Source organism: Lytechinus variegatus, chromosome 11, assembly GCF_018143015.1.
Source record: "Lytechinus variegatus isolate NC3 chromosome 11, Lvar_3.0, whole genome shotgun sequence".
Taxonomy (NCBI): Eukaryota; Metazoa; Echinodermata; class Echinoidea; order Temnopleuroida; family Toxopneustidae; genus Lytechinus; species Lytechinus variegatus.
In genome coordinates this window covers 30715539-30738945 of record NC_054750.1, presented here as the reverse complement: position 1 = coordinate 30738945, position 23407 = coordinate 30715539, and the positions used below count along the sequence as shown (strand labels likewise).

Genomic DNA, 23407 nt, shown 5'->3' with positions numbered 1-23407 from the left:
AATCAAACTACACTGTAGTATAATGCTGAAAATTTCATTAAAATTGGATGTAAAATAAGAAAGTTATGGACATTTCAAAGTTTTGCTTATTTTTCACAAAACAGACATGCAAATAAGGCAGTCAATGATGTCCCTCCCTCACCATTTCTTTTGTTTTTGTTTGAATTATACAATATTTTATTTTTACAAATTTGACAATAAAGACCAACTTGACTGAACTGAATAATATCAAAGAATGCTAATTCCACATGTTCAGGGAGGAATCAGTCGTTTCTTCACTTGGCAATGAAGAGAAAATGAGAATATTTCATATTTGATATAATAAAATTCAAAAGAAATAGTGAGTGGTTGACGTCATCAGTTTCCTCATTTGCATATCAACCAGGATGTGCATGTTATTGTTTTGCAAAGTCAAGCGAAATTTTAAAATGTCATAACTTTCTTATTTTACATCCGATTTTGATGAAACTTTCAGTGTTATGCTTGTTGGATCTTTCTCTCTTTATTCAAATCCACTTTTTGTTGGGGTGGACTTGTCCTTTAGCAAGACAATGGTAGTAATGTTTCTGTTAGATCAATGCTGACTTTGTGCCACCTTGCGATGTTCTTTCTTCCAGCTTGATTGTAAACGTTGCAAAGCCAGAGGAACTGAGACCAGACAGGGTCCTGGAGATCAGCAAAGGAAGAAGAAGATCTTTGTTGGAGGTATTTCACAACAAGCCACCAAAGATGATTTATTTGAGGTGTTCAGCAACTTTGGAACAGTAAGTTTTTTTTTTATCACATCTTAAGGCCACCGCACACCTTACGACCCGACTGGTCGGCGACAGGCTTGCAACTGGTTGATGGGAGATGTGACGTCACAGCTCTAGTCAGCTTGAGCGTCGCAGACCGGTCAGAGATAAGTCGCAAGGAAAATCAGAAGGATTTCACATGTCGAATCGTTATGACTTGATCACAAGCTCATTCCAACTTCCAGCCAATCAGACAGTAGAGTTGCACGACGCATATCTGATAAACAACGCTCATACGCAGTAGTAAGCGCACTTTCTCAGATGCTATGGCAAAAAGCAAAAAGCGCATGCGCGAGTCACAGATCGGATCGCAAGGTTTGTGGTTTCGAGGCTTTTGACTACCTTACGATTCATCTCCCCTCATTCAGCCGCAAGCCAGTCGAGACCAGTCGGGTCGTAGGGTGTGCGGTGGCCTTAAGCCTTGTTTTCCATCATCTATAGAGTACCGAAGTGTGACGTCACTGTCGTGACAATGAACCGGAGTGGTTCTAAACAGTTGCAGCCGACGATCATCTTAGCACATTTGTATTTGCAGAAATTACCATCATTCTGAGTTTGCAAAGCGATGAAATTCCCTGTTACAGCCATTTTCTCCTATGAGAAACACAATCCGGGTTCATTTGTTTAGAACCAGACCGCCATGACTCCATGGCAACTGATGTCATTGCTTTGTTACTCGATGCAAAGAAGATCTCTAAATGGGGTTATTTATGAATACATGTAAGAAAATGCAAGGCCCATGTGACATATTTTATGTAACAGTACATTTTTTTGATCCAATGTACACATTAATTTGATGAAGCCTTTTAAGTGAGCAGAGAAAATAATGGATATATTTTGAGTCTTTGTAATGAAACAGTTCATTGGAAATTTTCCAGAGTTTAACAAATTTGTGGAAATTCTGGTCATGATGTACATTCATATGTAAAACAAAGTACTAGGGGTAAAAGATTTTTTGCATCCACTACAAAAATTAGCCCTTGTACATGCAGATTGCAAAAGGGGTACAATACAATATCCAATTTGGAATAAAGAGAAGTCTGGGAGAAATTGCAGAAATTACATTTATTATTTGATATTGCATTTCTAATTTCAGGTTGAAGATGTCCACATCATGATCGACAATGAAACCTTGAAGCACAGAGGTATGTTTGAATTGAAATTGTATCTAATTGAAGCGTGTCATTTGAAGTAAACTTGTAGTATAAAGTAATTGCATGTATTATTCGGTTGAAATTAATAAGTAGTACTCGAGAGGCAGAACACCTCATATTTTCTAAATCCTTTCTATTTTAGTTTTTTTTAAATTTCTGAATTTTATACCGTGTAACTTGAAGTAAATGTGACCAGCAACTGAATCGTACTACGTAAGATTAGACTAGGAGTCAGTTGACACATAAAATTATTGGAATGAAGTGAAGGAATTATGTACATGTACAATAAGTTGATGCAGATATTTGATAGAATATTTTAAGGTGATGATATATAATTTTCTTTCTCACTGATGGCGCAGTAAAGAAAATGAAAGAAATTACTACCTAATACGAATGAGTGAAAAAGGCAAAGCCTATTTTCGATGAAAAAGTTTGTGAAAGTAATTCAACCAAGGGTCTGACTTACGAAGAATTGGGATTTAAATTACTCCGTAAGTGTCGGCGTGCACTCGATATCTAAATAAAATTTGATAATTGAATGTATGGCGGGCTCCTTGAGTAGAATCTGAGCAATAAGGTGAGGTGTTATATACAGAACACGCGACTCTGAAAAACCATGAAGGTCCTCGGGAAAACCACGAATGGAATGTTACACGACAATATTTGCAATTAATTTTTGACGCAAGAACCAGGCAATCAATTGCAAATTTGCAGTGAATAGCATGATTTTTTATTGGTATTTTAAACTAAAATTGACCTATGACTGATTGGAAGTTCTGTCCGTAGAAAGTTTAATCGCAAAGATCAATCAACACAATTGCTTTATTTAACTCAGTGTACATGTTGAAATCACAAAAGGGTGACGGGTGATACCACCCTCATCACAGCCCAAATCCCCCCTAAAGTACCCCACAAAATGGAATGGCTTGGGGCGGCCTTCTTTTCTAGCTTTGCTCATAGATCTGCCAATAAACAATATTCAAGAATATTTAAGAAATCTGTGTTCCACAATCTACATACGGTAAAAGAAGTGATTGCCGTTAAAAAGGGAATGACCCCCAATTTCAGCAGTCGCCCCAATGTGAAATAGCCCCCCCCCCAAAAAAAACACTACAAGTAAATTTATTTTATACCCAATGGTTATTAATTTTCACCTTTTTTCAGTGGATTAAACTGCTTTACGATACAAAGTTCACTGCCCTAGCATTTTTTATTGGTATTTTTGCAGAATAATGAAAAAAGTATGGTGATCTTAACTGTATTGTATTCTCTCCTAAGTTTTTCTCTATTTTCATGTAGGTAATCCCAGAGTAAGCTGTAAGACTTACCTTTTTCTACAGTGCAATGCAATCTAGTTATATTCCAACCAAGAAAGATCTATTACATGAATCTGTTTGATCAAAACTTTTTAATATATTTCAACTTTCGATTAAAAATTGTAAATCTAAACCTAAAATTACTGATGGATTGGAAGCTTGCATGCACTGTAGAAGGTATGTCTTGCATTTGTACCTGTAAGCTTTTATGTTTACGTTATTATGGAATGGCATGTATCTACGTACCTACTACCTACCTACCATGTATTCTAGGCTTCGGATTTGTGACGTTCGAAAGTGAAGAAGACGTAGAGAAATTGGTCCAAATGCAACACGTGGAGCTGAAGGGGAAATCGGTAGAGTTTAAGTCTTATATCTTAATTATTTATTTTCCTTTGCTGAGAACTGTAAAAAAGGTTGAGAGGGAGAGAGGTACACAGCAGATTTTTTAAAATCAGACAGTAATTTGAAAAACAAGGATTTATTTTGATTGAAAAAAATATATTTCAAAGGTTCCGTATTTTTTGTTTCTTGCTCTTTAAGCAATTTCATTTTTAAAATACATGTATGTTATGAAGCCCAAAGTGAGACACATAGTTTTCAATTGTACTTTTATTTTATTTTATTTTATTTATTTATTTATTATTTCTTTTTATTGGTTTCTATTTTTTATTTTCATTTTTTTTTTTTTGGGGGGGGGGGTAGTTTCCTTGTCACCAGCCTGAAAAAATTATTTTTGGTTAGAATCTGATCTGCGTACTTGTTCGAGTGAGAGTTGAGAGTTTGAATGTTCTGGCATTTAACAGCTACTTTGAAATAAGTTAAAGTACTTGGAGCACAAAGTTAATAAAGTGTTACTGCTTCTTAAACTCTTTCCGTATGTCTTTAAGTCAAGCAAATGTAACATAAGCTAAGTACTTTGCAGTATTCGTTTGTTTTAAGTCTCTTGCTAAGTTTTGATTTCTAATTCTGCATGGAAATATTGACCTAATTTACTGTTGCTTACATAGAAAAAGTGTACGGTATGGTAATACTGATAGTAGAGTCTGTACATTAATATGCTATGAAATATATAACCATTCTGTAATGACTCTAAGTGTGATATGAAGTGATGGAAGTAATGTGTAGTTTGTAGAGTAGTAAAAAACAATTATTTTAAGAGAGAATTATCTGTGATATTTCCACACGGTATGCTCCAAGTAGTTTAATTTATTAGAAGAATTTGCTTTTAATTTCATTATTGATTTATGTTGTTGACTGCTCTGCTTTGGTTTGTCTAATTTCAATTGTCCAACATTAATGATTAAAAATGATGCAAAATACACTCAGACAAATATCTCAGACACTGAGAATGTGTATCTGGATAATTAAACCCCCAAGTCTCAGAAATTATAAATATTTCTGCCTAGGACTCTAGGTTCATTGTGAAGAAAATTTAAAAGCAGAGCTCTCATCTGAAATGTTCAATGAAGTTTATTCAAGTTTGGGGGTTTTGAAGCTAATGATGAAATCATTCACATGTTTAACAGTGTCTACTAACCTTGTTTCATTGTGTACATGTTTCCTGCTATGAATATTTTATTTTTTATTGAAGAGAGGTGGGTGCTTGAGGGTAATCTTTATTTAATACCTGGCCAAATATGCCCCTCTTTATGGGGGAAAAAAGAAGGATTTTCTTTCACCATGATCACTCTTTTGTCAACTTTTGTGTGCACTACATATATGTCCTATCTTTAAAGACTTAAACCAGAGCTAAAAGTAATATTGACAAATGGGAAATATATCAGCTACATAATACAATAATGTAAGAATAATGCATATTCACCACCGGACAGCTGGGTATTTTGCTTTAAGAAAAACTCAAAAATTAAAGTGCTTCGACAATTGGATTTATCAAGCTTTTTCAAAGCCTGAATTATGTGACGTATATTGTGTCAGGAGGGTTGTCATTCTATAGGTTATGAATTCAATTTTTGTTTGAATCGCAGATGAAAATGGCTCTGACATTGCTCAAATGAATGGAAATCTACAGTACAACCCTTTACTAGGTTTTTTAATTTTAATTTCTTTGTTTGGCTCTTATTGGACCTAAATTTCTATGTCAGGAAAAGTTGTCCCACATAATCTGAATGCATATAATAGGAAAGGTATGCCAAATAAGTGAGAAATGAAATGTGGCAAATGCTAGTCCAAAGCTGTAGATTTCATCACTTCAATCTTGCAGCAAACAATATTTATGATATTTAAAGTGAAGAACATAAAATTTGTAATTTAAGAAAAATCACCTTTTTTAAAAAACTGTGTACCAATCTATGGAATCACAACACTTCTAACACAACACCTAATGGTCTGGAGCCTGGTGAAAAGCAAAACAAAGCTATTTCTAAAGCCTGATAATTGGTGCTATTATCAAAATACTCAGCTGATAAATGGTCAAAATGCATTAAGCTTGCATTGCTGTGTTTATTAGTTTGTAAATATATGTGACTTTTCAATTTCATTTTTGGATCTGGTATGGGTCTTTGATGCTTAGATAGTCATTTAGTCTTAAATTGGAGTGAGTTAGCAAACGTGACTCTGCCAATCTATTATTTCTCCTGTGCCTTTAATATCTGAATAATACCTTTTTATGACTTACATAATTACATGTAGTATAAACTCATGTACATACATGTATGCATGGAATGAACAATTTCTTCAGTAACTGAACTGAGTAATAGTTGGGCATATATATTATATACAAATCTGAATTTTTTACTGTCAAACGCCCTTCGAATTGTCTTTGGATTCTGATAAATTTACTGTTCTTGCTGGAATCCCATTAGAATCATACAGTGTAAGTGAAAGGAAAAACTTAACAAATTAGAAAAAAAAGTGAGTTGAAATTTCCCTCAGCCTATTAGAATTCGGGAAGCATTCTGTAATGTATGCATAGAGAGAAATAATTGACCCTTTAAATGATTATGATAAATATAACAGTTTATAAAAGAACATTGATGTTTTAGTGGGTCACTGGGCATTTCATTGTGTTGGAGGCACATGGAGATTGACAGTCCTTGTCATATACGTATATCATGCAGCTTAATTTTTTTCAAAACATTGAAATGACTGAATTCTAAATTGTTAATTGTTTCATTGTTGTCATGTGATGAAAACATTGTATGGGTCATGTGACATCATAATGTGAAATATTTTTTGGTATAATTGGTAAATTCCATCAACAAATTATTTTTGGGGTGGAAAATAAGATGTCTTGATGTCATAAATAGAGGCAAGCAAAATTTGACATTCAGGATTATTGCAAATTAATTGAGATTCTAATTTTCTAATTTAAATAAACAGATACCATTATACCCATACCTCAAACCGATCAAATCATGTATTTTCTGCTTTTGCTAGATCAGCATTCAATTATCTTTCAATAAAAATAGTTGATATTCTTTTTTAACTTTTCAATTGTGTGTTGATCTTGAATTAACTTCTAACCCTAATGATACAGACACACGGATAAAAACCAATTGTTTCTTGGTATATCGTTGTACATAGTGTACATATAATAGCTCTGATTGGGCTGGAGTTGGTTATCATTGGTGTGACTGTCTCAACATTGGCATCACTTCTTATGCTTGTTTTGGTCTCTTTTCTTAAAGATGGAGATCAAGAAGGCCCAACCTAGGAACAATCCAGGACAAGGTAGAAACTTTGGCGGTCAAGGTGGTGGTTTCCAACAACGTGGTGGCGGTGGCGGTAACTGGAACCAAGGAGGCGGGCCTGGATACGGCGGTAGCAACAACTACGGGGGCGGCAACAACCAGTGGAACATGGGCCAACCCATGGGTGGGTACTGGGCTAAAAAAAAAGAAAGAAAAGGCCTTTATTACGTGTCATTCAAAATGTAGTCTTTGTATATTGTAAAAGAACCCCTGCTAATTTATGTGTTTCATTTATATACACTGCCAATCAGAAATCTTTTTAAAGGATACACAAACATAACCAAATTAAATATTTTCAGCATTTATCTATGCCGGTCTTATTACTTTACTTTATTTCTTTTGATAGTAGATTTTGCATTATTTGGTGTGTCCAATTTCTCATAATATTGCATGTAAATTGTACCTGCAGAACATTTAGATGGGGTTTAAAATGAAACATGACCAGCCTTATCGTCTGCAAAATATTGCCGGTAATTTGATAAAGCTCCGAATCTGAAAATTCATTTATGTTCATTATGATCTGCAGTTCTGTGAAGGCTAGGAATTGCTGAAAGCACGTAAGGAGGAAATGATATTAAGGCCTTTTGTTTTTATGGATTTCATATTGGATGTATGGATTATGGTACTATCCCATAGGTATCTTGGTGCTTGTCCATGAATAGGGGGGCATTTGTGTACCAAACTTACAAAGTTTTGAGTTAGTCTATTAAAAGCTATACAGAGCAGGCATTGAAAAGAAATAGTGTTTACCTTTTCATGATTTACAATAATGTGAATGGTCATATCATGCTACCAGGATATATCAACATAATCATAAAACCATTATCGAATATACAATATTTTTTCAATATCGCATCATATAGAAATATCCCCCAGCACTGAATCGGATCTACTATCATCACCAGCAAGATTGGTGTCCTCTGATCACCTTTAATTTTCTTTCCTTCCGAATGATTGTAAGAAACGTTTGCCTTTTTAAAAATTTTTTCAGGTCAATTCGGTGGACCGCAAGGTGGTGGATACCAGCAGCAAAGGGGTGGCGGCGGTGGTGGATTCGGTGGTCCTCAACAGCAGCAAGGCTTCAACAATGGTTACAGGCAACCCCAGCAGCAACAAGGAGGCTATGGCCAGCAACAACCACAGCAGGCTTATGGAGGTATGTAGGAGAAAGGATGTATACTGTGTATATTTTCTTGCCCCCGCTCCGTAAACCCGTCAGCGGCTAAAGTTTTTGGAAGGTACTCTATCGTGGCCTAGTTGATACACCAGAACCGAATCAGCTGCGAATCCATGTTTTTCGGGTGGTTTTGGGGAGTATTCTGTTTCCCTCCGCGAATGCAAGGAAATTCAGGAAGGATTAGAGAACATTCGAATCCACCGAAACCACCCGAAAAAAGCAGAATTTGGCTAGAATCGGTCCTAATTTATTTATTGAGAATTTGGTTTTGGTGTAATCCTGGCTTTAGGTGTTGATTGCGGTTATCCCAGATTAGTGGACTGTACGTTTATAGAGTGCCATTCGCCAACTCTGTCAACCAGTACCAAAATGAAAAGAGAAGGGTCATATGAGTATGCAATGAATTTAATATTGATTTGTTGGTACTGGTAAACTGTCTTGTCATGAATGAAGATTGAGGTACCCCAGGGGGGCCACTTCAATTGATGAGTGGATACCATGCGCGACCATGGGGTCTCAAAAAGCACCCTAAACACGTATTGTCCTTATTCTGAAAATGCACCCCTTAACAATTATTGGCGTGTGAAACCCTACCCTCAAGAAGTCAAGTATTGTAAACAAAACGATACTCTTGGCAAGTATTCCCTGAATTGAACCCCCTAAACATGTACAGCGATATTTTGTCATGTCATGGACGTCGATTGGTCGTCGGTTATACCTTTACCTACATCATTGGGTTTAGTACGGCCCCACCTTGCAAAAATTGTACTCTAAACATGAAGTGTTGACTATTTGGGCAAAAAGTACATCCTTTATAAAACATTTGTCTTAATTTTTCTTATACCCTCGCAAATTTGACCCTGAAAACTTAGCTTTCCAAGTGAAATAGATACCCTTTTTGTCTCACCTGCGAAGCAAAGTGAGACTATAGGCGCTGCCAACGAACGTAGAGGGCAGCAACACACAAGCGTGTTGCTCTAAGGAAGGTCAACTCGATACGCGCATGCAACTGAGCTGCGCGCATATTTTATTGTTCATGACAACGAAATCAAATGCCGATTTAATACAACAACAAATTAGTAGTGATCAAGAAACGAATATAAAAGAATATGACTACAACGATATCAAAGATAACATTGAAAAATATGTTGAGGGATATACATAAATATGAAAACATACTTTGATATTTAAAACTTTACAAATGCAAGTTTCAGGAAACTAAAATAATTACCAAATCGGTGATTGTTGTTATCAGCGATTTCACCAGACGGCTGAATTAGGTGATTTGCGCCGAGACGATTTTGTGACCACTCGCAAAGCATTTCGGGATTGAATATGTCCCCCTTATTTTCTCTGGGCTCTTCGCTGAACCCATCATCATTCTATGCTTAAGCTACATTATGCTCCGTCGTCTGCTTAGATTTCAACCCCCTAGTCTAGCACTGGTACGTACTTGTTCTGCTAGGCGTCGATCAGCATTTATCTGCAGTCCATATAGGCCGTGACTCATTTATTTATTTATTTATTAGAGCAGGCAGCAATGCCAATGGGTATTAAAAAAATAATTCACGTATCTATCAGTAGTATGTTATCATTTCTTTTCACCATTTTCCCCAAAACTTATAAATTTAGAAATACATTCCAATGAGTAATAAGTGAAGTCTACATCTAACATAGATCTTGATCATGTTGATCGATAGACCAAAAGCTTCAGTCTCTGTATTTTGGTTGCTCTGCTGAACTGCGCTGGCTCACTCACCGATGGAGATTAAAGTAAAATGTCAGAAATTGTTGAATAAATCCCCAGAAACGATGGTTATTCCTGTCTAGTTGATCGATAGACCCAAGTCTAAAGATCTAGAAAACTTTATTTGTCTAACTAGACTGTAGACAAATGCTTTGACCAGTCTCGATCTGTTTGTTGAAGATGTTGTTCCACACTGGATATCTAAGTAGATCTAGAATATATATAGATCTAGCACGTCTTGTTGGTATGAGTTGGTATGAGTCTATGCAACAATAAAAAAATACTAAAATAATAATCAACTCAAAACAGACGAATTCCACATTGTCTTTATAGTATAGGACGCCTAAATCTAGACCATTTGAGGGTTGGTCCATGCAAGCTAAGTTTGGTTCAATTAAGGCCAGTCTGCATGGGCTAGCCGCTAGGAGGTTATGAATATGATTTTTTAGTCCGTTAAATGCCTACATACAAGGTAAAGTCTCGATCTAGAACTAGAAGATTATATGGTTGACAAGTTACCGTTAGGCATTAGCGTTAGGCATGAAATCTTTAAAATTCAGTCAGAAAATGCATAAAAATAAAATCACGACGAGCTCAGTCACTTTGCTCTTTCACTTTCGAAATTTATCCAAAAAAAAACGCGTTCTGCCAGCCAAGCCCAGGCCATGCAGGCCCATGAAAATTTACCAATTGCAATATGGCAAACAAATTATGTAAAAGTATTTAAACATTGATTGCACAGAATCAATGGTCAAATTAAGATATGGATGCGGTCTATCAAGTCTACTTTCTACCCAAAATCAGAAATTAAGATGGTCTAATCTATCTAGCCCCCATTTCTAGTCTAGGCCTAGATCTATAACTAAGGTTTCTAACGCAAAACGAATGTCGATGATGGCACTCTGCAAACGATGTAACATTGCAATCAATTTCCCTCAATTGGCTGATTTTCTTAGAAATTATTGAAGAAAACCAGGGAAAATGTGAATAGGTGGCCGTTTATTCAAGCTTTAATTTGGCTTTGGAAGTTTGGTTGCTCAATGATTATCGACCTTCGACGCGACGCAGCGCCTGCATGGCTGTGCAGCTCAGCTGCAGCGCAGCGCGCAGCCAATGCAGTGCATCCGATGCATGGGGGTTTTTTTTCGCCGTCCATAGTCTCGGACTCGAAGTTGAAATTAGACCCGGATTTCGGGCTTGCAGCTTCTTCTATTAAGATTTATAGACTTAAAAGTCAAATGCAATTTAAAATTTGAAATCTGACCTTGAACAATCATCGTTGATAAACATCAGCCCTGAAGCAATTGCACTTCAAATCAGACCAGGCAAATTAGATGTCATTGTCTATGTTGCTAGAAGATCTATGACGAGTCGACTGAAGCCCCAGCGCATCATCAACGTCACTAGTTAGCTACGCGACCGGCCCGCTCGGCGCACCCAGGCCAGAAAAATGACCTCGATTATTACGGTGGTTGTCTATGCATTTATTAGTGGTGCTTATTGGGGATATCTGTTGAATTCCCATCATAACTTTGAAAGTTTATGGATCTGATTCATGAAACTTGGACATAATAGTAATCAAGCATCACTGAAAATTTTGTGCAAGTTTCAGGTCTCATGATTAAGGTCAAAGGTCATTTAGGGTCAATGAACTTTGGCCGAATCGGGGGTATCTGTTGAATTACCATCATAACTTTGAAAGTTTATTGGTCTAGTTCATTAAACTTGGACATTAGAGTAATCAAGTATCACTGAACATCCTGTGCGCGTTTCAGGTCACATGACCAAGGTCAAAGGTCAATGAACTTTGGCCGAATTGGGTGTATCTGTTGAATTACCATCATAACTTTGAAAGTTTATGGATCTGATTCATGAAACTTGTACATAAGAGTAATCAAGTATCACTGAACATCCTGTTCGAGCTTCAGGTCACATGATCAAGGTCAAAGGTCATGTAAGGTCAATGAACTTTGGCCATGTTGGGTTTTTTGTTGAATAACCATCATATCTCTGTAAGTTTATTGGTCTAGTTCATAAAAAGTGGACATAAGAGTAACCATGTATCATTGAACATCTTGTGCGAGTTAGAGTAGTATTCAAAGTCAGCACTGCTGCTATATTGAACCGCGTGATGCAGGTGAGACGGCCAGAGGCATTCCACTTGTTTCATTATTTTAGTGTTTTTGACAGCCTTTTTACGTTACGTACGTAGCATGCCCTCTCTTTAAAAAGATACCCTTTTTACATGTTTTTTTGGTCGCGCATGGTATCCACTCTTCAATGTAAGTAATGTCTCATTAACAGATAAGAGTATAACACTCTCAAGCTGTAACAATTAATATTTCAATCCTAACCTTCCATACTGTATGTTTCCTTGAGCACAATTCTAATCACCACACAACATGCATTTTTGGTCAAGAAATTTTGATTGAATGAGAATGATAACTTGATTTTGAAATATTTGTCAAAGGCCAAATGTTAGTTTACTTGCATGTCCCTCAGGTCATATAGACTTGTTTACATCAGTATGCACAGCTCAGAGTATGTTCTATTTATAATGGCAAATATAATCTGCAATAAGTGTACTTAATGTAGGTTTATGAAACAATGAATGTGAGTGACTACATGTATTGTCCTATCCTAATTATTCCCATTTATTCCAGGAAAGCATAGTGGGGGAGGTGATAATTATGCAGACCAAAGATCTCGCAATGGTAAACCAGTCAAGTGCCCACAGACTTTTGTGTTTGTTCGATGGTTTAACTAAATTTCAAAGTTAATCCAATTTGGGGTTTGTTTACTTCTCAACCTATTTTTAGACTTTTTGTTCAATGAAAATGCATTGCAGGTTATTGGAAATTCTGAAATTGAAATTAAATCTTTTTGCAACCAGCTATTCTCTATGTAAATTTTCAAAATAGAATATACCTACCCCCTCTTTTGGCAATTTTTGTTCAATTTTCAATTTGAGTGCTGATCTTGCAAATTTAGTGATTGGAAATCAGAAAGCTACAAAGTGAGATTATATATCCTGAAATTTTCTTGATATTCAATTCACATTTTTTTTTATGTGACAGAGATTAAAGGACAAGTCCACCCCAACAAAAAGTTGATTGGAATAAAAAGAGAAAAATCCAACAAGCATAATGCTGAAAATTTCATCAAAATCGGATGTAAAATGAGAAAGTTATGACATTCTAAAGTTTTGCTTAATTTCACAAAACAGGTGAAACAACAATTTATTCCTCCCTGAACATAATGGAATTAGCATTCTTTGATACTATATGGTCCAGTCAAGTTGGTCCTTACTGTAAAATCTGTACAAAATGAAATATTGTATACTTCAAACAATAAAAAAACAAAAGACTTAGTGAGTGAGCGACATTGTCTGTCTCATTTGCATGTCACTGAGTTTTACACATCACTGTTTTGTGAAAAATAAGCGCAACTTTAAAATGTCATAACTTTCTTATTTTACATCCGGTTTTGATGAAATTTTCAGTGTTATGCTAGTTTGATTTGCCTCTATTCATTCAAATCGAATTTTCTGGGGTGGACTTGACCTTTAATTAACAAATTTGAATAAATTCAAAGATGTTATTTGACTGGGCTTGTGTTATGTTGATTTTACATTCTTTCATCTTCCTACATGTTGTTCTCTCTAACAATTTTTTTTTATATTGTAATGAATTGATGTTCTTGACATTCTGTCACAACTAATATCTGGTTTTCTCTTTGCAACCTTTTGTACACAGATATTTTTTTGCATGAACATTACAATTTTTTCTCCTTTATTTTTCTGGCGACTTCATCATTCAACTTAGCCATATTTTAATTACATTACACTTTTAATCCAGAAGATTGTAGCGTGTGAATTGAAATTAGGCAGAATTGAACATTTGCCGTCTAAATATTTTCTTCAAAATCTTCTCCGTTTTCTGTTTTTTTTTAGAGTTGATTTATTGACACAGAGTGATTTCTTATGGTTCTAGGGAGTGTATCATAAAGCAAATTGTCTGTGGTTCTCATGGACAATTCTTCTAAACTACAAAATAAAATCCTTTCATCTAATTTTAATTGCATGGAAAATCACAGACAAGGTGCTTCATTAAAACACTCCTTTGGTTTTGGTGCTGGTTTCATGCACTTGTTTATACTTGAAATGTACTCGGTCAACCTTTTACCGAGACTTAATGTATTAAGCCTAATGCTACCGTAAAACCAAATTAAACCGACTTCAAATCGACTGAGGGTGTGTTGTTGGGAATAACAAAAAAGCTTTGGTCGTTCTGGAGTCGGTTTTTTTCCGATTTGACTGTAGTTTACCAAAAGGGAGATTTATGCCCACCATATCAGTCAACCTGACTGGTTTTATTGAAGTCCTGAAATACTTAAATAAGCCTCGCTGACTTGACACAAGCATAACTGTTATTTTGGCCTTGATTTTTCGCAGAAGCTAAAATGTACTACACATGTAGATGCCTGTCTGGAGGCCTTTCCCAGATTTCAAGCCCTGAGGCCCGACAACTTCTCATTTCAGGCAGTCCAGGCTTTATATTCTATACAACACACACTGGTGTCATAATTTTTTCTACGAAAAATTTGCACAATGTCCTTTTTATGCAAAGAGAAGCGCATTGAATTTTCAAGAAAACAATGAATGCATGAATATACATCACAGCTAGAAAATATTTTGAACGAACATGCATAATAGATGTTAACGTTGCTGGCCGTCCATAGTTGCGATTGATCGGATCAATCGTAACTCTTTGTAAAACAGGGCCCAGGAATCGTTTGCAAATGAGCCAATGCAAGACGTAGGGGATGTTGCAAGAAAATATTTGCGATCAATTGCAAATATTCTGTTCCAATTTTACAACTGATAGATAAACATCAGCTGTAGCAAATCAGATTAAACTCCTTGTTTCAAGGAAGAGATTAGCAATCAATCACTATTTTGCAATTAACCGCAAGACATGATTGATTTAGAGACCAAAAATAGACTTGCAACTGATTGCAAGTTTCTTGCAACACCCCAATAGGATTGATCTAGGGACCTCAAATAGATTTGCGATTGATTGCAAGTTTCTTGCAACCCCCCATGATACCATAGATTTGTGCTTTGCTCAGCCCGCAAACAAAGCTGCAGTGTTGCGTTAAAGAGTTCAGTTTGTTTTCATGAATGATGGTTGTTATATATCCATGACAGGTGCACCCAACTACGGTAACTACGGAGGATACCAACAACCCCAGCAGGACCCATACGGCCAACAACAACAGCAGCAGCAGCCTCAGCAACAGTATCAAACCCAAGGTATACCTATTTGAATTGTACTTGCTATGTAAAGGTGACTACTCGTGATGTTTGATAGTTTGCATTGTGTTATGAACAATTGCAGAAGTGGTTTAAAGGGATGGTCCAGGCTGGAGATATTTATATCTCAATAAATAGAGTAAAATTCTCAAAGCAAAATGCTGAAAATTTGATCATAATCGGATAACAAATAAGAAGTTATCAAATTTTAAAGATTTGCATTATTCCGGTGAAACAGTTCGAGGCATGTCTTTATAAATATTTATTAGGCGGGCTGATGATGTCATATCCCCACTTGTTCTTTTGTAATTTGTTTAATGAAATTAGGTTTATTCAAACATTTCCTACATGAACTAAAACAACTGGATTGATAACTGATTAACAGCATTAGTTATTTAATGCCACAACTTATTTCATCATAATGGAGATACATCATTTACACATGTATGAAATATTAAAACATTTATGATTTCATGTAATAACATAAAGAAAAAGGGAAGTGGGGATGTGACATCAGCCCACCTAATGAATATTCATGACGATGTGCATAAAACTGTTTTCACAAAATATTGATAAACTTTAAAATTCAATATCTTTCTTGTTTGTTATCCGATTTTGATAAAATTTTAGCATTATGCTCTGTGAATTTTACTCTATTTATTAAGCTATGAATATTTTCAGCCTGGACCATTTCTTTTATGTACACCATGTCCATGTGTAAAGTCCTGGAAAGGACTGAGATAAAAAGTGGATTGAGTGAGAAGTAAACTGGAGAGGCGGGAAAGTGGAGGTTTAGAAAGTACATGTAGAGAATCTTTCGGAAATGAGAGTAGTCCCTAAAAGGACTGTGAACCAGGAGTGGAAAGCTTGAGTAGTAGGCAGGATGAGAGGCTTGAGTAGAAGGATAGCTAAGTTGGAGATGTGAGGGAGACTCGAGTAGATGAGAGAAGGCTGGCTTGAGAGTCGGTGAGTGGAGCAGTAGAGAAGACTCGGAGAGAAGACTCAGCGTTTCAGCAGGTTGACTGCCCGTCTTCACTCTCGAAGATGAACAGTCAACCTGCCCAAAATGTTGAGTCTTTATGCTCTTGCTCTACAACTCCATTAGGATATGGAGCAAAAATTGGGTAAAAATATTGCAGTTCGAACCACTTCATCAGTTTTCAACCAATTCTCTTGAAATTTGGCTCATAATATTGGTCTTGAGTAAAGATGTGCAAGGCCCCTCTTTTTTGTGTGTGCCGGAAATCGTGTTGCCATGGTATTAAAATATATGGCGAAAATTAGGTAAAAATCTTGCAGTTAGAATTACTTCCTCAGTTTCCAACAAATTCTAATGAAATTGGGCTCACACATTTGTTTTGGGGTAAAGATGTGTGAGATACATTTTCACATTTATCAGAAAATGTGATTTCATGGTATACTACATATGGCTCCAAATCCAGGAAAACTTGTGGATCAAATATTAATACTAACATCCTCTAAAAGTGAAAATACTGTCATGTGAATTTGCTCCTTTCTGCCTGCATATCAATGGCTTTTTAAGGTTTTTTGATTTTTATTATACATGACCATAAGAATTACTATGGCTCAACTTGCCCCATGTTAGCTTGCTAAAAATACCCCAGTCCAAACTTCATGCGATATTTTCACATCCACACATTTCTTATGCATCCATCATGTAAAGACCATGACAAGAATGAGAATCCATACTTGGACTAACAATATTGTTCTTATTTCTTTATTATATTTAAAGATGAGTGCGGGTAAAAAAAAAATAATCACACCTTTTTTTTTTTGGGGGGGGGGGTGAAATTTGTATTTTTCCCTCTAAAAAATTACTTTTTGTTTCAAAGTTGGAAACAATGTGGTGGGGTTAAGGGTTATGTAATTAGTCATCAATACATGACACCACCACAATGTCTGACTCATTCATTATTGGCCTGGGGGTGGTGGCTCAACTTGCCCCTATGCTCAACTTACCCCGCCTTTCCCTACATGAGCCTTATAGGCAATGCACAATGTGCACCATCTGAAGAAATCAAGCATTCACACCAATTACTTGCACACACACACAAGAGCAAGTGCAGTATTAATTTTGTTGAATAAAATAAAGACACAGAAAATGCAAATTTTATGCTCTCAATCTGCTGCTGTTATTACAGTGCTAGCCTGCTGGAGTGTCCGTTTTCAGTGCACGCCTTTTGCTCTGCAATGAGATACATATTAACCCTAATTCTCCCGGGGGGGGGGGCCCATAATGGCCCCCCCTCGACAATTTTCGCGAAATTTTTTGACCTCGCCGCTCACTGACTTTTTACTTTCAAGTCTCGCGCTAGTTTAGTGAATCAGAGCAAAAAGTATGATTCATGAATAAATTAGCATAATTCATATAAAATAAAAATATATGAATTCATTGAAATTTACCAATGCAACTGCATAGATTACGTCATACCCCGGGAGATTTAGGGTTCAAACAGGTTAAATATCTAAATATCTCATTGCTTGAAATATTACACCTGTTGTATAAAATTTGATGCTGTCTTTTCTGTTCTGTAGGATCAATGGGAAACTACGCTCAAGAAGCTTCAACATATGGACCCCAGAGAGGAAACTACAACCAACAAGGGTATAACCAAGGTCAGTATGTCCCTTATGAACATTGAGGCCAGGGACCTGTTTTCCTGAAAGGGTCGCAATCAAACGCAATTGCAAATCATTAACGCAGCTTGATTTTCGACCAATCAGAAGTGATGTATGGGACTTGTGTGGGATTTTTTTGGAGTTGTGTTTATAAACGCGAGACTTTCTGCAACAGGCTCTTGTGTTGGCGAAACCTAGAAAAGAAAAACCTGATTGAAAACAGATTCTTGCCCGTTTTAGAAACATGCTGAAATTCTCTGGAAGAACAAATGGAATACAAAAATAATCCTAATTTATATTCATATTCTATAGGACAATCATTCGACAATACATTTTGTCAGTAAAGAGCAATGTGGACGGTTTGACTAATGTTGGAGTCGGTATAGACCAATAGTTGATGCAATTTAATGTATATAATTTTTTCATTTTTTGTTACTTAACATTTATATTTATATTTCCTTTCTGACAATTGTAAGCGCTGTGATACTTTTTGTGTATAGCGCATATAAATAACCGTTATTATTCAAGGGAAAATGATGGGTATGGCATATGTTAGAAATATGATAAAAATCGAGTTTTCAAATCATTTAAATCATTTGTCACTGGGGAAAATTGGTGCTGGATGAGTGTAGAGTATTGTGATGTTACACCGATTACCACTTTAAGGTTTTGTGTTTTGGAGAGGATTGACCAGTGTCGACCACCACAGTGACAATGCTGGCTATGTGACAATTTCAAAAAAGTTTTTTTCAGTCCAATATTGATACCAAATTATCATTGAACAGTTTCACTGATCTTTTGTATTAACTCCAATCTTTTCTATATAAGGGTTGAATTTCAATATTGTTTGTTTTTTCTTTTCTTTTTAAAAGGTGAAGTGAAACCATTGGGGTGTTTCATCAAGTTGGATATGACAACTTTAAAAAAATTTTAATTGGCTTAAGGCCACCGCACACCTTATGACTGTTCGAGGTCCGATTTTGGAACAATTTGCTCATTTTCTGAAAATGTGAATGGAACATATCATTTTATTTGAGGTTAAAATTAATTGAAAGAATACTAATATAACCATTTTGAAAAATTGCAAGCCTTTATTTTTTAGTAAAGGCCAAAGTAGTTTCCAATCGTACAACTGCTATGACGTCATTACGACCGCATATTAATTTCGCTTTTATTAGAAGGATAATAGCATAGTCACAGATTTGAATATAGGTATTTGTACGATGATTTCGAACATTACACAGTAAGATATTCCAAATCTCATTATTGGCATCAAATTCTATTACATTTCATTCTGAAATCGAGTCACAGACCTATCGTAAGGTGTGCGGACACCTTTAAAAGCACTGTTAGTATAGTAAATTTTGGATTTAAGCAGAACTTGTCATGAAACATCTGACCAGTCCTTTCATGCAATGCTCCCTCGCCATTTTCGATTTCCGCCCCCTCCCCTCTTCAAAGTATGTGGTGTGCTTTGTAAATGACATAATTTTGTAATTAAATCTTGTTAACTCAGCAGGCCCACAGACACAGCAACAACCACCACAACAGAACTATGGGCAGGTAGAGGGTGGACAAGACATGTACGGTAGCAACAACTATGGCAAGGGCAACATGGGCAACCAGTTCCATCCATACAGTCGATAATCGTCTAACCTGAAAGCTCGTGGGGACAGTCCTCGCAATCACAAAATGTTTTCTATGTTTAATATTAAAGGTTTGTTTGCACTGCTGATATTTTCAAGACCCTGCTTGTAAATTTTTTCCCATTATTTGTATCCAGTGCTATCGTGTTGTTTGGGGATGGGGGATCAACTTTTCTTTTTTTGGCTTGCTTCCCTTTAAAGGTAATCTCTGGCTAATTTGTAGGTTTTTTGTGAATTGTTAAATATTACTGCACATTGTTAGGTGGTTGCTATGTATGGTGAATTACAATATTTGACATGTAAATGATTTGTATCAAGAAAATGACTATACCTTACTCTGGTGCAGCTTTCCACAGTCGTAACACGTTCACATTAATTAAGTTTTGACACATAATTGCAAGAAAAATATTACTATGCCTTGCTCGGTAGTTGCACAAATTTTTAAGCTGCAATATTTCTACAATCGACTTTAATAGTAACACCTTCAAATGAATTGAAATCAAGCATTCCCTCTTGCTTAGATATATTCAAGACATGTCAATTGGTGGATTACTCTGTATATATTTATTTTGAAACCACTGGTTATTGGGTGTCAACGCTATTGGCTTTGAAAGTTGGAAATAATACCTTTGCAAAGATTATGTTGTGCTTATGAGGGCTAGAGGAGTTCATATTGAGTCATGGATCATAGTAGAAGTTGTTGAAGCACTTTTTAATCCAATTGTAAAAATACAAGGAATAATATTTCATGTTAATACATGCTATAGATTGCGTTTTTTTTCTTGGGGCATATGTTTGCATGCTGTGCTTGATACCTACACACTCAAGAGACTGATGATTATGGCTATTCATTAACTTTATCACTTGTTTAGTTGAATTTCATTAATCACGTATGACTGCAACAGTCGAGTCACCCTTGAGTGTGAGAACATTTTTGATGTAAGTACTGTATTCTGCCTACATATTTTCAATCAGCTAGAATCTCAGGGCTATTATATCATATACAAGTTTTGGATTTCTGTCAATAAGAATTCAGTGAGGCATTTTTTTCCTTAGAACAGAACAATGCCTTCATCATATATTTCATGGATTTGTACGAAATTAATTTTTCAATGTAAATTCAACATATTTTGATCATTTTTTTTCTGCAAAATGACGTTGCTGTTAGTTGGCCTGTCCATAAACGTATTCTCTCTAATTGGTTTATAAAGTTAATATTCTGTCAAGGTAATCCTTATGATCAATTACATCTTTGTTTAATTTATATATCATATTTTTTTATATCTTTGCTTTACAGTTAAAAAAAAATGAGATCATTCCATACATTTTGATAACATCAATTACATCAAGTCGTGAAAATACTACTTTGTTTATTAATGATATTTATTATTGGGGAATCACAACCTATTCTGTCAGTCGTCTTTGAGGGTATGGCAGGGCTGCTGTACTACTGCATTTCATGTCTAAATATGGATTTCATATCAGGGGGGGGGAGCTGTTTCACAAAGAGTTAAAGGAATGGTCCGGCCTGAAAATATTTATATCTTAATACATGATAGAGTAGAATTCACTGAGCAAAATACTGAAAATTTCATCAAAATCGGACAAGTATTGAAGTTTAAAGTTAAGCAACATTTTGTGAAAACAGTCGTCGTAAATATTCATTAGGTGGGCTGATGTTGTCACATCCCCACTTTCTGTCTTCTTATATTATTACATAAAATCATAATTTGTTCATTATTTCATACTTGTGTGAATAAATATCTAATGCACTAAATCAGTTGTCAAGCCATTTTTTTCTAGTTCTTGGAGGAAAAAATTGAATAAACCTAAGTTCATATAATAAAATACAAAAGAACAAGTGGGGATGTGACATCAGCCCACCTAATGAATTTTCATGACGACTGTTTTCACAAAATATTGCTAAACTGTAAACTTCAATAACTTTGTTATTTGTTATCCGATTTTGATGAAATTTTCCGCATTTTGCTCAGTGAATTCTACTCTATTTATTACGATAAGCTGTAAATACTTTCAGCCTAGACCATCCCATTAAGTATGACTTAGAGTCGCACTTAGATGTCCATTCGCGTGCCGAATAAAAGACATCACCGCATTGGTCAAATAATGCCAAGAAGACGCATGCTACAGTGTATTAATAAATAAGACTACGCGTTACACATCATGTGTGCGTCGGCACTAAGCATGGCACTGAGTCACACTTAAATCTTTGTGAAACACCCCCCACTCTCTGGATGATTGATTGCTACTTTTTTCCCATTGATTTGTATATTCAACAGTTTTGTACTAAGAAAAAAAAAATGTAGATTGTTTGGGAGGCTGACAGATGAAATATTTTAATGAAAAAACAGTTTGGTTTCCTCCGTATTGAAGATAAGATGTAAGTCAGATTCAGTTTTACTTAATGTGAATATGGTTACCACTTGTCAGTTAACAATGAAAATACATTTTTGTTCTATATTTTTGAAAGAGATTAATTGATTAAAAGATTCCACATGTTTTTAGCTAACAAGGTTTTGTGGTCTTTGCTCATGATTTGTATAGAAAGCAGCTTGTTTGTATTGCTTGAATTGGTAAAGGGGAAGTTCACCCTTGCTTAAAGTTGAATCGATAAAAGCAAAAAAAAAAAAAAATAATAAAGGAAACATTGGTGAGGATCTGTTGAAATTATAAAGGATCAATTTGTTACAGGACAAGGCCACCTCAACAAAAAGTTTAAATAAACAGAGAAAAATCCAACAAGCATTACACAGAATTTCATCAAAATCGGATGTAAAATAAAAAAAGTTTTTTTAAAAAAACATTTTTACATTTCGGTTAATTTCACAAAATCAATTATATGCAAATGAGGGGACTGATGACTTCATCCACTCACTATTTCTTTTGTATTTTATTGTATGATATATGAAATATTCTAATTTTCTCATTCTCTATGAAACAAAGTTTTCTTCCTCCCTTAACACGTGGAATTGAATATTTTGTTTCAACATTTTATGGTTCATTCTAGTTGGTCCTTATTGTCGCGTCACATGTGAGCTCCTCCCCCTTTGGTCATGTGATATAATTCCATAAATTGTCCTTTTTCTCTGAAAGTTGTGAATGATTCCAGTTGTGCATTCATTTCATCATCAGCCACATCATGTACATGCTTATAGTAGAATTTTTTTCAGGCAACAATTTAAAAAACAATATTTATGGTATTAAATTTATGACATATGGGGCAGCTGGTCACATATTTCTTTGCAAATTCAAATTTTAAGACAACTTTGATTATTTTATAATTTTTTTTTCTCTTTCTGTTTTTATTAAAACACCTTTATTTTCAGGGTTAACTCCTAAGTAAGTGTTGAGCATGATGGTACCAAAAAGAATGACCCATTAAAAAAAAACTTTGATGGTAATGAAGACCATGAACACGATTTGTTAACTGCGCAGTACGTGAGCTTCTTGGTGTAAAGTTTGAATAAGAAAGTGTGAAATTTGTGTGTGTACATGCAGTTGTGGCACCAAGGGGGAGAAGACGTCATCCTGTTCCCCCACCCCCTCCCGCCCTTAATTTGGATATACTTACAAAAGAAAATGCTGTTGTATGCATCCTATTCAAACTGTGATAGAGGTTTGTACTTCTAAACTGTTGTGTGGGGGGTGTTTATGGGTATGTTTGTGTGTGTGTTTGTGGGGGGGGGGGGGGTCTTATCCATCTATCAATGAATGATCTGTCTGTCCAACTGTCGGTCTATCTTACAAGGCACTTCTGCAACAAAAAAAATATGTATATTCTTTTTGGTGAGCTGGATGAGAGGCAGGAGATAATGTGGGTGATGTGTGAGAAAGAGTGAAAAAAAATCTACAAATTTCTACTGTAGGATATTTTTCTATGAGGGT

General features: G+C 35.6%; 1 protein-coding gene across 4 annotated transcripts in view; it reads left to right on the top strand.

The window, feature by feature from the left end:
* Window positions 1-20643, top strand: part of LOC121424008 (heterogeneous nuclear ribonucleoprotein A0-like) — a 30086-nt gene extending 9443 nt beyond the window's left edge. Inside the window, exons 4-12 of one of the 4 annotated variants that reach the window (XM_041619579.1) lie at window positions 618-764; window positions 1891-1939; window positions 3538-3620; window positions 6915-7101; window positions 7969-8133; window positions 12565-12615; window positions 15111-15215; window positions 17772-17852; window positions 19375-20643. In XM_041619579.1, coding sequence (XP_041475513.1) covers window positions 618-764; window positions 1891-1939; window positions 3538-3620; window positions 6915-7101; window positions 7969-8133; window positions 12565-12615; window positions 15111-15215; window positions 17772-17852; window positions 19375-19502 — 996 coding nt within the window. In that variant the 3' untranslated portion in view covers window positions 19503-20643. Of the gene's footprint in view, window positions 1-617; window positions 765-1890; window positions 1940-3537; window positions 3621-6914; window positions 7102-7968; window positions 8134-12564; window positions 12616-15110; window positions 15216-17771; window positions 17853-19371 lie in introns of all 4 variants that reach the window. The other 3 variants (XM_041619578.1, XM_041619581.1, XM_041619580.1) reach the window with 3 other exon arrangements.
* Window positions 20644-23407: the final 2764 nt, after the last annotated feature.